The 17345-nt window shown below is 40.3% G+C and overlaps 1 protein-coding gene across 12 annotated transcripts in view; it reads right to left on the bottom strand.

Moving 5' to 3' along the window:
* Positions 1-17345, bottom strand: part of Mef2 (myocyte enhancer factor 2) — a 48222-nt gene that overhangs the window by 3480 nt on the left and 27397 nt on the right. For 4 of the 12 annotated variants that reach the window (XM_065863563.2, XM_036813659.3, XM_036813661.3 and 1 more), the window contains exons 4-9: positions 3628-4010; positions 2367-2570; positions 961-1279; positions 535-633; positions 275-411; positions 37-209 (exon numbers count right to left, since the gene is read on the bottom strand). In XM_065863563.2, coding sequence (XP_065719635.2) covers positions 37-209; positions 275-411; positions 535-633; positions 961-1279; positions 2367-2570; positions 3628-3681 — 986 coding nt within the window. In that variant the 5' untranslated portion in view covers positions 3682-4010. The remainder of the gene's footprint in view (positions 1-36; positions 210-274; positions 412-534; positions 634-960; positions 1280-2366; positions 2571-3627; positions 4011-17345) is intronic. The other 8 variants (XM_036813660.3, XM_036813662.3, XM_036813664.3 and 5 more) reach the window with 3 other exon arrangements.

The raw sequence follows: 17345 nt of genomic DNA, 5'->3' as shown, positions 1-17345 counted from the left end.
GATATCCTCTACAAATTCAAGATAGACTCTGCTCACCTAGAGTGCGGCACCAGGCCCTGATGCCAGGTGTTGAGGCTCATGATATCCGCGCTGTTCATCACCCCCGAGGAGGAGAAGTCCTGCGCCCCAAAGGAGTAGCTCGTGAGGGCGGGAATTGGCGTCTGCAGCGTGACCACTGGTGTGTTCAACGATGTCTGACTCTGTCGTTGCTATGGGAATACAGATCAAACCAAGGTAAAGATGAGGTTAGCTACAATATATATTATATACCCACATCTGCATAGGCCACATCGTCTGGCGCTGACATGTTGGGCGGTATGGGGGCGATGGTGGGCGGTATGACGACCCTTAGATTGGAAGCTCTTCCATTCTGGCTGCCCGGCGACTGCTGCTTGATGGACAAGTGGTGGGCTGCAAGGATACCTTGGTTAGTTAAGAGCCACAACCACAGGGTGAGTGAGTTAATGATATGGTGGTTTTAAGTGATGAAGGAGGATTAGGATAAGGATAAGGAGATGTAATGTTTATGCCCACCTATGCCAGGACTGGGACCCGGACTCGGTGATCCCACAAGCGGCGAGTGTGAATGCGGATAGCCGTTCGACATCTCCAGCATGGAACCCGTTGGATAGACTGATGAGCCAAAGAGAAGATAAGAATATGCAAAAACACATGTTTAGACCAGATGGCTATCGCAATAGGTATACACTATGTATAGAGAACTTCGCACGCATATTTGGTTAGATGAGGCGGTGAGTGGGGTTAGGGAAATCAGAATTAGATATATTATAATAAATCAGAAACAATAGAACCAAGGTTAGAGGGTTAGAGGTTAGCGCTTTTCGAACAACCATGCAGATCATTTCAGATCATATCATATAAAATCAGAAGAAGTAACAGAAAACCAAAACAGATAGATAGAAATGTGTGTGCAGCCGGCGCGAGACACTCTGTACTAACTTATCAGGGACATCCCACCTGAATCCGTCTCCGAACTCGATGGACGTGGGCTGATGTTGGTGTGGGACATCTGTGGGCTGGCCTGCAGCAGGTTGTCCCCATAGGAACCCGGTACCGGAACGGAAACCGGCAGGGTGTAGCTGCTGTTGGGCAGCTGGCGGGCAGATCCCGCTCCACCGATGGCCATCTGGTTGCGCTGCATCATGTTCTGGAACTCCTCATCGATCTTGTTGTACTTGGCCTCCGTTCGCGGTGTGAGTGTGTAGTCCGTTTCGGCTTCAGGTGAGTCCGGCGACATCACGCCGTTCTTGTTCTCCTTCTGCAAGATGTCAAAATAAAACGGGAAAATGTTTGTTAGACGAGTGATGTGACGTGATGTGTTAATTGCCCCAGGCACTCCTTTCGGGCCACTTGACGCTTTGTTGTGCTAAATTATGTAAATCCCAATATTGTCCTGCGCTCCGTTCCCTCGGCAGCATTAACATTACAAAACCATTTACGCGCTGACGGAGAAGACGGCGAAATCGAGACAGCGACGCCGCATTAGAAATGCAAAATACTCTGGCGACATTTCCCCTTCTCCGCTGGTTTTTCCTCCGCTGCAGTCCCTGCTTTTATGGCCATCGCTTTAATCCTTGCCAGAGGCTATTCAGGTTTACTTAAGGTCTGCAACACTTCCGGAATTACCGAATTGTTTCAGGGCCCATCCAATTAGTAAACATTGTGTATATGAAATTTATACTTAAAGACGATTACTTTCACGGATTTTTGATTTTGTTTTTCTTGCAAACAGCTTAATTACCTTTTTGAATTATTAAACAGTTAAGCTTAGACAACTTGTTTTATTTCTGATACCCTTAAATACAATCAAGATTCCAAGTTTAAGATTATAAAGATTTTTAAAATTTCCTTGCCCTATTTTGAGGAACAAAATTGGAAGTATATTGTTTAATTGTATCTATTTAACTAATTAGTTCCGATTTGATCTTATAAGAGTAAAAAAATATATGTATATTATTTCTGGCCCTTTACTTTTTTTTCAAGATTTCAGGATCAAGATTATATAGAAAGTTTTCTTAAATGTTTAGGAACAACATTGATAATATTTCTATAAATTTCTTCTGCCTAACTACTCAATTGCAAGTTAAATCTACCGTGGATAAATTTCTGGTTAAGTAGAAAAGAAAAAAAGATACTTTAAGGCAGAACAGGGTATTACAAAATATGGTCTAATGTCTAATGTTTAGGAACCCCTTGTTTTCCGCCCTTTTGCTTCTGCTGCTGCCTTTGCAACTGTGCTTTTCACGGCCCACTTGAATTTGCATAATAGCACTCTCTCTTTCGAGCCGCTTTCCCCCGCTTTTACGCCCCATTTTCCAACCCCTTTCCCCTCTGTTCCAACTTACCTCGATGATATTCTTGTTGGTGAGGGACTCGTGGGGCTCATTGTACTCGGTGTACTTGAGCAGGACGCGATCCATGTCGGTGCTGGCGTACTGGTACAGCTTGTTGCTGGACGAGAAGATGATCAGGGCGATCTCGCAGTCGCAGAGCACGGACAGCTCGTAGGCCTTCTTCATCACGCCGAACTTGCGCTTGTTGAAGGTCACCTGGGCGGGGCGAAAAAAGAGTACCGGAAACGGAAACGGAAGTGCGTTCAATTAGGAACTCATGCTCAAATATTTATGCGGTTCGAAAATGTAATTAGAGGCATGGCCTTAGCCCAAGTGGCCTGGCCAAGTGGGAAAGTGGCGGGCCCGAGCCCTTGCTAGCTGGCTAGCTAGTTGGTAATGAATCGATTATGGCCGAGTCAAGGCCAAAGGGGCACAGCAATAAACAAGTTGTTAGTGTTCCTGGTCGATGACGCGTTTACGGCGTTGGCCAAGACACCGCCGCAGTGAGGACAACAGAAAATCGGTGGGAAAACCTTACGATGACACGACACACTCGCTCGACAGTTCAAAAAGGGGCATGGTGAGTTGAAATAATATCCGAGTGAAAGAGCTGCTTATAAAGTTTAAAATGTCTGCTCTATTCTGGGATATTTAACTACCAAATATTCTAAGGGTCGATTTCTCTTCCGCATGATGAACATAGAAATAAACTGTTTAGAACCTACTTTTATTTTAACATATGGACAAAAAAGCGACCCATAGAAAAAACATTGATATTTTTTAAATTCATTCATCACAAAATGTTCTCAATATATAAATATTTTTTTTTGGGAATTTCTATAAAACACGGAATTTGTTTAAAAATAAACTTACGAGCTTCCTTTATTGTCGGATATTTGTATTACTCATTGGTAATATATTTGCAAATTAGTTGCAAACCAATCTCTTATTGTTTGAGCAAGGATTTATAATAAAATTACAATTTAACAATTTATGGATTAACTTCCAAACCATGGTAGTTAATTAAAATTAACTTGCCTAATCCCACGACATAATTTACCGAACACCTATTGCCACAATTAAATGGGGAAATGCTATCTCAACACGGGTTCAATTTCAATTTAATAGCCGAAAATCGATTCATCACCGTCTTAATTAAGTTACATTGCCATGGCAAATTCGAAGCTCTTGTTTCGAGCTTGGCAAACAATTGTTGCTCACTGAATTATTATTATTATTAATATTATTATTGTTGGCGTGTATTGCTACTCACCTGCCGATTGCGTTCATCGGTGATGCGTGATATTTGAATTTTTTTGCGACCCATGGCAACAGTTTTCCTATCCTCCTGCGATGGAAACAGAGATGAGATGTCCTTGCACTCGACTTGCTGGCTTATTTGCTGGATACTCTAATTTTCCGGCAGCTATTCGGAAAACTCTGTTAGTGGCTGCCCTGCGGATTGCTGTGGCTCTTCCTGTTGTGGCAGACGTGGGGCATATTTATATATATTATCTATATAGTAGCCCTTCTTTGTGTTCTTGTATAAGTGGACGGCTTGTCAAAACGGCAAATTCTTCGTGTATATATATCTATATAGGTGTGTTGTATATAATTTTATATAATTCTGTTTCCGTATAAATTGTCCTCAGGTAACTGAAACGAAAGATGGGAAAAAAAACCGAGAGAATAAGTGATTGACTGAAATAAAAGGGTGGGAGTATTTAACCCATGGCTAACCCGTTTAACCCACTTATCTGGCGACTTCAAAAGGGTTTTCCAGCTGGACGGGGCAGCAGGATTTGCGGTCAACTTGCTCCATTGTCGCTCCACTGGCGCTGAAAGTTCAATGCACCGCTAATGAAGAGCAAGTTGTACTACTTATATAGCGCCCACAATGGATGACCTATTTCATGAGCTCGAGGCTTTGGTTAATTGATGTCGACTGACCCCACGCATGATTAGATTCGCGCTGTCCCTTTGCCCTGGAGGCCCTGGGCTCCTAGATCTAATGCCTTTGATGTCCTGTCGCCACACACACAACATACACACGCACTAAATCAATAAGGATGTGCCAACAAGTTCAGTCGCACAAACTGTTTTAAAGCGGAAACGGAAGCGGCACTCCAGATCCCGTTTTTCCGTCTGCCCGGGGCAACGGCAACACTCAAGAGCACCGGCGGAAGCTGGGTCTCTGTCGCATTTCCATCGTTTTCCCAGCTTTCCCCGGCTTTTGGCACATTTCCCCCACACATCGCCATTTTCCCTCTGCGGCAGCGGCACGTGGCTGGCAAACGCGAGCCAGCAAAAACATCCTCGGGACCCCTCACTGCTCCTTTCAGCAGGGAGAATTTATCACTGAGATAAAACTGGGTTATAAACTGGGAAGGAAGTTATTGAAATCGAAAACGGAACAGAACAATTTATAATTAATCTTTTAATTCCCTCATGAAATTGCGGCGGATATAATTAGAGCAATTTACTTCTAAAATAAGAACATATTGGTCAGAGTTCTTAATTTATAATACTTATAATTTCTTCAAAATCCGTCTTCAATATAACATATATTTGTATTATATGTTACGATACACCATATTTAATTGAGCTTGTCTTTGTTAGGTTCTGAAAAAACCTTGCGATTTATTTATTCTTGTAAACTTAGCACCACTTTCAATATAACATATATTTGTATTATATGTTACGATACACCATATTTAATTGAGCTTGTCTTTGTTAGGTTCTGAAAAAACTTTGCGATTTATTTATTCTTGTAAACTTAATACCACTTTCTTTACTTATAATAATTATATTCTTCAGAATATTATACACTTGCCTTTCTTCTTTATTTAGCTTATCTTTATTCAGTTTTAAGGAAATAATACTATCTTTTATTCCTCGTAAAATGCATAAGACTTTAGGGTACATAGGTTTAAGGTGAATTTATAGAGTGCTTTTAAAACGAATCGCTATTAAAATTATCTAGAATTTCTTAATCGAAATTCTTTGTTTTCAAGACTTGAGAGGAAAGGGAAATAAAGGAAATCGTGGCGGATAAATTTCTTTTACATCTTTCTTTACTTTTCTTTACCATCTAAACGTCATGGTCTTCCTTGTTTTAAGTTAGGTTTAAAGTGAATCCTTGGAGTGTTTTACATGGAAACCTTATTAAAATTATTTAGAATTTCTTAATCTAAGTTCTGTACTTTCAAGATTTGGCATCCATTTTTTCTCCGTATCTTAAGAAAAGTAAATCGAGGCGGATAAATTTCAGTTGGCTCAGCCTGGCTCTTACTTTCCGTCTTTGCCTGTTGTTTGTCCTCTGGCCAGGACTCGGAGCAACAACAACAACAAGTGCCTTGGCAACGCTTTCCCTTTTCCCCACCCACTTTTCCCCCCGCTAACTTTTCCTCAACTCACGCAGCGACCTACGCAATATGCTTCAGCTTTCAGCTGTGCCAGCGGGATGAGGTTGGTGTTCTAGGGGGTGGACGGGTGAAATGGGTTGTGACAGGAGCTGGGGGGAATGGGATTTGAGGGGGTGGGGTCTTAGCCTTGACGAATATGTGTGACAGCCACACTCACACACTCATACACACTCCCCAGCAGCGAGGACACACTCAACAAATTCGATACATTTTTCCTGCTTTTCCTTTTATTCAGGAAAACCCGCCATGATTATGCGTGAGTTTTGTATTCGGGTGACTTGAACATTCATTATTGATATGGAAAAGAAACGAAATGGAAGCAAGGAATGAATCGATAATGATATTGATGACGCTACCATTTGATTCCGATTCGGAGACATCGTGAAGTGAATAAAGCCGCTCGATGACTTTCTTGCGGGGATTTAATGGCATGACCACGGAGACAAGTGTTGCTCCAAAATGAATCGGAAAAAATGAATGTGAAGGATAGGGTATTAAGTATACGCAGTGGTTTAACCCCATGGCCCCATTCCACTCAATCAATAATTATCCGTTTGGTAATCAATATTAGATTTGGAAAATTCTATTCAGCAAGACAAATTACGACCCATGTTTGTGTTTGGGCTAAGCACTTCAGGCATAATTAAAGGACACCTAATCCGCTTAGGAAGTGTGACAGGCTAACAATATTTTCTGATTGCCGCCCAGGGGATTATCTCGGAAATAGTCCTCTGCAGAGAGTCTGTCACTTTAGTCACTTCTTGAGTGGATTTATGTGTTACACAGTGCAACCAGAGTAACCCCAAAACGGATGCTTAGTATGGCGATAAGTTACAGCGATCCAAGTCTTACGAGAAGTGCGTCAATGCAAATGGATGAATAATTGACGGCGCGAACAAAAGCTGGCAAGTTATCACACCGCAAGTGAGTCAATTAGTGGCCCTGCCACATGCCACAGCCCTCTGAGTGTCTGTGTGTGTATCTTTGTGACTCTGACTGTCATTGCAACATTTGCAAAGGGGCAAAGGGCAAAGAGGCAAGGCAAACGGGTTGGTGGCAGACACAAGGCCATGTGGCAGACAGCAGCAGGACATCAAGTGCTCGAATTACGAATTTGTCCTGTTTTGTAGCATACTTATCAGCGTCTGCAATTGAATTACACTCGTGCTGTTTTGGATACAGCTGAAAGTCAGACAAACGGATGAGGTTTTTAATGCCACCAGGGACTTTACAGTCCTTTGATTAAACATTTAAAATGTGTGTTTAAAAAACTGGCTTTAATTGACTTTAATACTTATTTTAGGATAACAAAATGTTTGTAATAAAAGTTCTTTTGATCCTAATGAAGTCAATTAAATAAATCTAAAGGCAATAATAATGTTGTATACAGAAATAACATATTGCTTAATTTGTATATATTCAATTTGGGTAGCAAAAAGAGTAATAGTGCGTTTATTAAACCATAAAAAGAGAAAAAAATTGATTTTATCATAAAGACAGCAAACAAAGAAATCTAATTTCATTACAAATTTTTTATACAAAAAAATAATATTAATTAATTTTGGTTTTTTCAATATGGGTAGTAAAAAAAAATAATTTTGTTTTTATTTATTCATCAAACAGAGACCTCACTACAATCGTAAAATAACAACCAATATAGGATATACAAAATGAAGTAAAAAAAAAATTGATATTATCCTAAAGATAGCAAACCAAGAAATGTGATGGCATCAATAAATACAATATACAGAAATAAAATATGAATACATTTTAATATCTTCAATCTGTACTAAGCTTATAAAAAACCAACACACAAAAATAAAATGTAAATAAAGATATAGTTAGATAGATAGAGGTTTTTGTAATGAAGGTGTACATTATACGGTTGGGTTTATTATACATTTTCTGAACTTGATGAGCCCATGATACTTTCTTCTATATTACGATACCTTCCAAAGGTTTTCCCTTCATTGTTTTACGAGGTACACACGCCTAAGGTGTGTAACTCGTATATTATCAACCATACTGACCACCCCCCTTGTGTTTACCAAAGTTCCACTCTAAAATTATCGGACATCTGCATTCGTTGGCCGGGAGAAGCATTTGCCCAGCCAGTATCTAATCTCGCAAGAATTTCAAGTTGCCAAAAACTCTTTATAAATCAAACGGTCACGTCATTCGCTTGGGCTACACATAGTATAGTAATGGGCCAGTGTTTGTTTAGTCGGGCGGCACTTCAAGTGGTGCAGGTGTGGAAAACAATCAAGAATGGCAGGCAGAAATATTTGACTAATTGCAGGCTGAAAAGTTGAGAGAGAAAAGGGCTAATCACCGCAACGGAATGTGGCGAGAAACAACAAAGGATGTGCGGAATCTGTGGCCCGGGGGCCGAAAAGAACTTAACACGGTTTTCATTGCAACAATCAACCATTTGCGGTTGCAACATTTCACTGGGTCAACGGCAAAGGCGGCACTTGAGCAGGATGGTAAAAAAAAAGAAACATGGGGGATACTAGATGGAAAAAAGGAAGGAAGGATGTGCCGAGTCTGAGTTCCATTGGAGGATGTGTGTCAAGACATTTGTCTTGTGGCCGGGCAATTAAAACGAAGCAAACTGCCGCCACACACGTTTGCCAGTTTCTCCATTTAATTGGCCCCAAAGACTGAGGCGACATCATTAGGCAAATGGCCAAGAACAAATCTCAATCTCAAGAAAGTGGGTGTTGTTTTACCAAGTTTCTCGGACTCCTCCAGCGAAATCCCTCTGCTTTAGCAAACTTTCTTGTTGTTGATTTCCCTAATTGTTTGGACCAACAAAGGCTGGGGGGACATTATCGATTTGATTTAGTGAATCACTCTCTGCGGCTTTTTCTCCGATGAGCAGGCATTTCAAAAAGGCGAAAACTTGTTGCTTGCCTTGATTGCGCTCAATTAGCATTTGTTGCGATCAAATTTATGCAAATTTTAAACTTTTCCGTATTTTGGTGGAATGAACTCCGAACCGATTTCGAAAACCAGTTGTGTTGGCACCGCCAATGAGATGAGCTGATGTTCTGAATGCAATCTCTCACAGTCTGAAATCTCACAGCCTCAATTAGAGCGAGAGACCTTTCATAAATTCCGTTTTTATGGCAGCTGCCCGGCCAAATTTCAAGTTTAAAAAACCCCAAATTTATCACCTGCATTTAAAATAATATAAATTCTGGAGAGGGTTTATATGTACATTTGCCTAACTTGTGAATGGTATGGATGTACTTGGTGATTTTTATCAATTTACTAGATCTTAGCTTTTGTGGTAAGTTCTGACTTCCTTGGTAGCAACTCACTTTCACTTTTCAGCCGGAGATCTGTCAATGTCCCCCGACTTTTTTTTGTTGTTAATGGGCCGCAGTTAACGCATTCTTGCCACTCTGGTTATAAATCTTGACTTAATTAAAGACACGCGCGCGCTTTAAGACGCGCTGAAAACGCCTGGGAAACGCGTCATTTGGAGCTGCCACTGAGGCGGAACTTTTCTTAGTAGTTGAAGGCGGTCGGAAATTGAGTTTAGAACTGTAAATTACCCAACAAAGAAGTTGGGGATAGTCATTGGGTATAATGTGACCGATAAGAAGTTTTCAAAGAGGGCTAAGCACTTTATTAGCAGTATTAACTACCTAAGAAGTTTCTATAATATTTTTATAAAAGATTTTTTTATTCATTGCAATCATGTATATTTAAATGATTAAGAAAGGCTGAAGATTAAATTACATTTTACACAGTGATAACAGCAAATATCTCTCAGTTTGTATTATCTCAGTATAATCTTCCTAACTAATCCTGAAGATAATGTTTTATAATATCCAATAAGAGTGCCACAATGTAGTTATAAGATTCTTTCTTTATAAAGTAAGTAACAATTTGTACACCCCTGATTTCCTATTACCATCTTACTGCAAACATTCGCATCGTGATATCTTAAGTTTCTCCTGCAGCCTATTTATCATCAATTTCGATTGCAAAAATGCCAGCGAAGGAGAAGAAGTACATCGAAATCCAAGGTCCCCAAACACGCGTCTCATGTTAAGGTAGTCGAACAAATTTGGGTTCTCGGGCCCCGAGTCACCTATAAAGTACACCTAGTACACCTCTATCTTATCGCCAGCATACACACACAGGCGCTAAAAGAGGCGAGGTGTGTGGGAGAGAGAGCCAAACAAAAACACAAACACAAACAGAAACTGAAAGAAATCATTATAATAATAATAATAATAATTATAATTGTGAGGGAGAGCGGCGGCAATAACCATAATTATCACAGACACTCGAGAGCCGCAAACACGGCAAATGGCAAAAGGAACATTTATTTTTTAATAACTACACCCATACATGGTCACCTTTGTGTTTTTTATGCGGCTTGTCTGTGAGCCTGGACACCCTCACAAACGCACGTGTGATAAGAAAGACTCTCGCTCTCGATGGCAGATAGTGGGCCGCCGCAAAAAACACGGGCAAATAAAACAAATTTTGATTGCGAATTTTTTTATCAGCCACCTATAGGGCAACAACAAACGTAACTCAACTATTTTTCGTTGAAAAAATTTGCCAACAAATTATTTTGGCCTGATAAGAAGTTGGTTGGGTTTTCCTTTATGGATTGAATTCTTTGTTTGGCTTGCCTCATATTATATATTGAAACTTGACTAATGACATGAATTGAAGATTCTACAAAAATCATGAGGTGCAATAAAATAATGAATCAAATATGAGTTTTAAAATTAAATGCTGGGTATATTAGGTATAGCTGTGTGCTGTAAAGTAAGCTTTTATTATAATATAATAAACGTTCTCTAGTAAATGGAATTTTATGAATGTATTATTCTTATTTTAAAAATATCTATATTAATACCCAACTTTTTAAAACTGTAAATACAGCTGTGAAAAAATTAAGTAAATTTAGTAACACTCTTGCTAAAATTATAAAACTTCTTAGGAATGTATTATTCTTTTTTAAAAATTCTCTGTTAATATAACCATCTTTAAACACAAAACGTGGCTAAAACGTGACTATGCCAAATGGTTTTCAAGATCTCATGGGTTCGGCAATCGTGATCGTGAACGTGATCGGAGGCGGGGTCCCGTTATCTCGGCACTGCAATGCCGAATGACCGTTATCGTTTATCGGCAATCGCCGTGGCTAAGTCCAAGGCAAATCTCTAGCGATTATCGCCTCTAAATTGCTTTGTTTGCTGTTTGAACCCACTGCCCCCTGGATCGAAACCCCCCCCCCCCCCATACCATCCTTTAAGATCCTGCGTAGGTGTCAAAGTGCATTGCACGCATGCCCAGCTGGCTGAAGTGCGAGAGGGAGATAACAGAACTTATAATTCCTCACTAAGAGGAGGAATTGCTGCTGGCTGAAACAAAGTGCAGACAATTATCAGCAAATTCGCCAATCAGCCAGCCAGTCAGTTAGTCGGTTGGTCGGTTGGTCGGTTGGTCCGGCCATAAAAACTACATGCAAAAGAACTTGATAGCAGGGAAAATGGATTTGAACTTCGCTGGAGGAGTACGGTTCTCGCGGGCCCTCAATATTGATACGAAAATCGCTTATCAGCATACATATATTTATACTATACATTTGTATGTGCGTGTTCGCCTGTCAGTATACGGATGGCAGATACTTTCAGCATTAAAATCGCGGGGAAAAGAAATTGAAACATCGAACGATATCAATTGAAGGGGAGTAGAAAGAGGCCCAAGTCGAAAGCCCGGCCGATATCTCTCCATTTTTTTCTGGAATCCAACCGTTTGGCAAAGGCGATGACGTCAGTTTGCCATTGGTTATTTGGTTACCGACATGCCGGCTGCCAGTGTGTTTGTAATTGTAAATTATAGATAATCAAATTGCCCTATCGGCCTATCAAAAGGAGGGGTTTATAACCCCGACATGATCTGTAAATAATTACTAAGCCCTTTGGCATAGTGATAAGTCTCTGAGTAACGAAAACCTCTCACCACATAAATGATACCACCGCGTGCAAATGATGATTTAATTTTAATTTCTCCAATTAATATTTCATCTAAAATTCACTTATCGATTTTAAAAACTGTTCCCCTAAGAAAACCAATAAAAAACACATGAGTAACGCAGACAAAAAAAACCATAATAAAATAATGAGACATTCAAATTGAATTTATAAACGTCATAAATGTCAAGTTGTAATCAAAAGAGGAAACAAATTTGAAAGAAGGTTTTGAAGTATACGCACTATAAACTCTCTTGTATTTCATTTCACTTTACTTCCTATAAATCGAACCAATTCCTTTTGCTGTAGATAAACTTACGTGAATCGCTATTCAGCCGAACGGCCGTTTCCTCGAAAAATGTTCTCAAAAATACGCTGCTCAATAGAAACCGACGAGTTTTGAACTTTGTGGGTATGGCAGCAGGCCGCTCGAGACTTGTTTGCACAAATGTTTCCAAAAAGCACACACACGAAAATCTTTGCAATTGAGATGCAAATTGAATTGTTGTTTGAATTCGGGCTTTGTTTACGCCGCTTGTTCGATAAACATCGAAGCGAGGCGAAATGCAGTCAGTGATATGTTTGCAATGTTATGTTTGACGTTTGCTTTAGCTTTTTTGTAAATATAAACAAAGTCCGAGGAGGCGGGGGGTTTTTTTTTTTTCTTCTGTCACGGCGGCGGTTGGCGCAAATAATAAAAGTTAAAAATAAAAACTTATAATTGTCCGACGGCTGTTGTTATTTTTATTATTGTTGTTGTGTTGCCCATTTATTTTTGGAAATAGACGTTGAATTTGTTTATATGGAGTAAAAATAAATTATTGCGCGTAGAGCGAGAGCAGCTAGCTGGCCAGCATAATTTCTCGCGGCGTTCGATTTAGGATCTCTATCTGTTGTGAAACGCAAGCAGAATCGGATCGTTGGATCGTTGGCTCGGAATGAAAATATCGAACTCGCAAACGGATCTGAAGAACTGCTATTGCTTTTGCTGTAGCTAGTGCGCTGGTGCTTCAGCTTGTGCTTCTGCTTTTGCCGAAATCGAAATCCCGAAAACCGAAAAACTGAAGAAGCGGCGCTGCGGACGCGTACAAACGTACTGACGGATATGCCGTCGTTGACGTCGTAACGCCAAGTACGCACACACAGATACGCCCGCACACACAGATACGCAGAGGCACAGGCTCTCTCGCAGTCACACACACACACACAGAGGCGGTGAGGATTTTTGTTTCGTGGTGAACTCACTCATACTCGAACACCTTCTAACGGTGCCTTTTGTTTTTGCCTTTTTGTGTAACAGAATATCGCACACACACTTTGCCAGGTTGGCAGTGAGAGAGAGAAAGAGAGTGCGCAGGCGTTATCATTGAGTTTTCACTCACAACGAAAGCAAGAGTGTGTGAGAGAGGGGGGCGGTGAGTGAGTAATTGAGTGTGTGAGTGAGTGCGTGCGGGAGTCGAAACGAGAAACATATGGTTTTTGTTTGTGCCTCAGCCAGACATTCACACACACACATACACCCCCACTCTTGATCAATCAGCAACAGTTACAGTTATTTCGCTCGCAGAGCTTGCCGTCTCGCTCTAGCGCCCCCTCATAAATGTTAATTATCCCCCACTTCAACACCCCCCTTTAACTAACCCCCTGACAAAACATCGCTTTGGTTTCCTTTTTCCTTTGTATCCGTATCTCTCTGCCTCCCAGGACCTCCACCTCCCACTTTTTTTTGTGTGTATTTTATTTATTTGTCCTTGCCACTGGATCCTCTCTATAAACACCCACCCACCATTAGTTCTTCTCCCCAACGCAGCTTAATAAAAACTTTGTTGACCTGCGTTTGGCAACAGAAAAAAGAAGAAAAAATATTGCTATGAGATGCTACCCTGTTAAAAAAATATGCTGCATACTTACAGGTTAGGTATGCCTTATAGAACATGATACATTAGAAATATTCCAATTTGTACCATTTTTGGTATGGAGGTAAATTATAACAATAACATCACATACTAAATATTTTGACACCGAGTGGAAATTTTTTGTATATAAATATTCATTTTTTGTCACATTCCACTTGATATACATTAGGCCTTTAGAAAAAAAAAGGAAAAGGAAATCTCTTTCTTTTCCTTTTTTTATACTTTTGCACGAGAACAAAATACCTTCCTACAATACGGCTAAAGGGCATTATAAATACACAAAACGGAAATACTTGAAGCTAGTAGGACCGAAAACGGAATAACGCAAGGGACTTTTGGGATCCAAGGGTGTGTGGCAAGCAACCATTCATTGTTTCTGCTCGATTGATGATTGCCCATTCAGACAGAGGTAAAGTAGTTACATGCCAGAATTTGGGGCTTAATTTGTGAAAGCGACTCCCAGGCAAGTGGGACCTAAAGCCCTGTGACCCAGACCCTGTCTATTGTTGCGTTAAGCGGTATATAATTTACGTTAAACACGCTCTATTATGCAGGTTACGGAGGATAACTGATATTGAAATAAGGACAATAGAGAATAAAAGTTCAGTTTTGTAAAGAAGAAGTGATTAGTGTTTTTAAGAACCAGATTTAAAGTGATAATCCAACTTTGCTTAATCGAAATATGAAAATATTACCAAGATAAACATTTCTTTATAAAAATAGTACTTTCCTAGCAATATCACTGTTTCAAGAAGTCGGTAACCCATATAAGGAGAGTTTTAAATCTTATTAACAATTATGATTCTATTTATACACTGTTTTGATAGTACCATAAAAAGACGTAAACATTTTTTTAAGAAGCGATTTCTTGTTTCCTGGAAACTGTATCTTTATAACTGGCATGTTAGTTGAACACCAGACAAAGGATTTAAGGGGAGGCGGTCATAACTGCATTGCAGCTAAATGGTGGCAACTTTAACGTGACTTCCCGCGCAATATGCAAATGCCAGATGCCACAGATACTTCCCCGACCCCCAATGACTGAGTGGATTCTGTAAAAATCACGCATAACCGATTCCAAGTGCAGCGCGACCACGTTACCCGTTTTATGAGCCCTCGCCTCTCGGCGGCGCCACAATGTTGCATTTTGAGAACGATAGCCTAGGGGCAAACGATCCATGTGTGTATACGTATACCCGACGACGATCCCATTCTGAATCCCATTCCATTCCCGGTTGCAGTGTCCTTGTGACTTTTAACGCTTCCACTGGGTGCGACAACTGCCAACTGCAAACAGTCGTCGACAGTCTTAATTCAATAAACGCCGCCCGGCGATTTGCGCATGACCATGTACCCCGATTGCAAGATGCTGTATGTGCCATGTAGTTTATGCTGCACGTTGCATGCACTCAACACATGTGCAACATGCGGCATCTGCAATGTGTTGAGTCCGACTTAACCGCTTGGCAGGGGTTTCTTCAGGGGGATCTTCGAGTGGCAGTAGTGCGTACGTATGTACGTACATACCCCAAGCCATGGGACCACGTGAAACGCCACTCCACTGCCCTCCTCTGGTGTTTTTGTAAGCGCTGCGTAGGTAATTTCATAAATCTCATTCAAATTGCCCTTCCAGCGTATCTTGCAGATACGAAGAAGAGTGCCAGAGGATAACCAGAGGGTTGTAAGCATACGGACTTACAGGGAAAACATCTTTTTAATTGCTTGCCGAGATTTCGAAATTGAAAAATGTCTGCGGTGGTATCAATTATGCAAATGCCGGTCCCCACCCGAAAAACACAAGAAAAGGAAGTTAAGCTCAAGTAATTTTAACTCCGGAGGGGATGGTCTCTTCCGGCCAAATAAGATAGATAGAGAGGGGTAGGTGTCGCCATTAGCATTGCCTAATTACATTTCAATTGTGCTACTCGAAGCCCCGACTTGCTGAGTAATTCATAAAAATCTCAATCAATTTCCCCGGGCACTGAAGTTTAAATGTGATTAAATGCCAGCTTACGGACTCTCCAAACAGGGAACAACAGCCCTTCTCGGCCGTGTTCCTTTTTGGCCTAATCTAATCAATTTTCCCCAATGCCAAACGCCCACGCAGAGCAGCTTCCTCGGCTTCAGTTTCGTCCTGTCAGCCTGAATAATTCCACCTTAACACGTGTGTCATTCGCGGGGCGAGGAATCCAGGGATTCGGTGAAAGCATTTCTCTGTTTGCATGACTGATAAGTTCAGTTCACAGGCATGAAGCCAGTGCGATACCTAACCTAACCTTACCTTCCCTTTTCACCTGGCTTAGGAAACTGCCTCTAATTGGCTTCGACTGTCATCCCGTCTTGCAATTAGCATTGCCCAACAAATACGAAAAACTTTCCAACTGCCCGCAAAACTGTCACTGTCAACCATTTTCCCTTGTTACCAAAAACAGTTTCTGTATTTTTTCACACTTTTCCTTTCAAGTCGGTTTGGGTTTGGGGCTAAAGTGTGGCAACATATATATACATTTTTTATGCAAAAACTCTTTTCTATTTTTTGGGGCAAGGACGAGCTGCAAAAAGGTTTATAATTGAAACGGATGGCAAGCATTCAAGGTGAGCTAATTGAGTTTGCATTTCATTCATAACTTGGTCCATTGACGGCCTCATAAAGTGTATCGCTTTAGTGTATGTATATTTAGCATATAATTCAGAGAGCGACATTGAGTTGGGTAATCATTTCGAAATCATTCGCCATAGCTGGCAAACACTCTGTGTGGGTGGCTTATCAATCAATGTTATTTATGCATATCCCAGCTGACAGTGGAAAAAACTCGACAACACACTAAAACATTTATGTACTGCGGAAAACTAAGAAGAAAACTTTGCGTGGGAGTGAGCTGTTGGCCTCAACTGCTTTAAAACTTGGCAATGGAAAGTGGTTTAGTTATCATTTCAGCTTGATATTACCCCTTTTCGACGGAAAGTAGGCTATAAATAGAGTGTCATGCAATTAAAAGTCTTGCACCTGGAACTCAAATGATTTTTGCTGATCCTTAGAAGGCGAAATGGTTATATAAAAGCTAAACAAAGAGAAATATTCAAGTACAATGTTCTTGATTTGAGCACATTCGTTCTTAAAAACCGTGTAAGTGAAGAAATGGTGAGAAGAAAAAAGTTAAATTGAGTTTATTTAACAACTTTTTAATAAGTATACACTACTGAATGGAATAATAGTTTAGTTGTTGAGATATACAATGTAAATATCACCAGTTCATCTTGATTTAAGCACAATAAAAACATTTTAAGAACATTCTGAACTCAGATTAGAACGTCAGAATTCTCTTTGTGTAGAAATTTTATCAAATTTCATATAGGTAACAACAACTGAAGTTTAAGATGATATTACGTTTCATTATTTCCTGCACTAGACATACCCTTTTCAAAATTCCAAACAAAAATGTTGTTTAAAAAATGAATACGAAATACTGTTTGTTGTGATTCTGAGATTTTACTGATCTTAAAGAAGGGAACTTGTTGCCTGTGCGCATTTTCAGCAACGAATAAAAATCCAGCGTGTGTTGTTTAATGTGCAGTCTAATGTAAACACTAGACAAGCAAACTACCTTCCTTTTTTTTTCATTGTGGAAAACAATATCAAGC

This window comes from Drosophila suzukii, chromosome 2R, assembly GCF_043229965.1.
Source record: "Drosophila suzukii chromosome 2R, CBGP_Dsuzu_IsoJpt1.0, whole genome shotgun sequence".
Lineage (NCBI taxonomy): Eukaryota > Metazoa > Arthropoda > Insecta > Diptera > Drosophilidae > Drosophila > Drosophila suzukii.
Note: the sequence above shows the minus strand (reverse complement) of the source record. Positions and strands in the feature narration are given on the sequence as shown.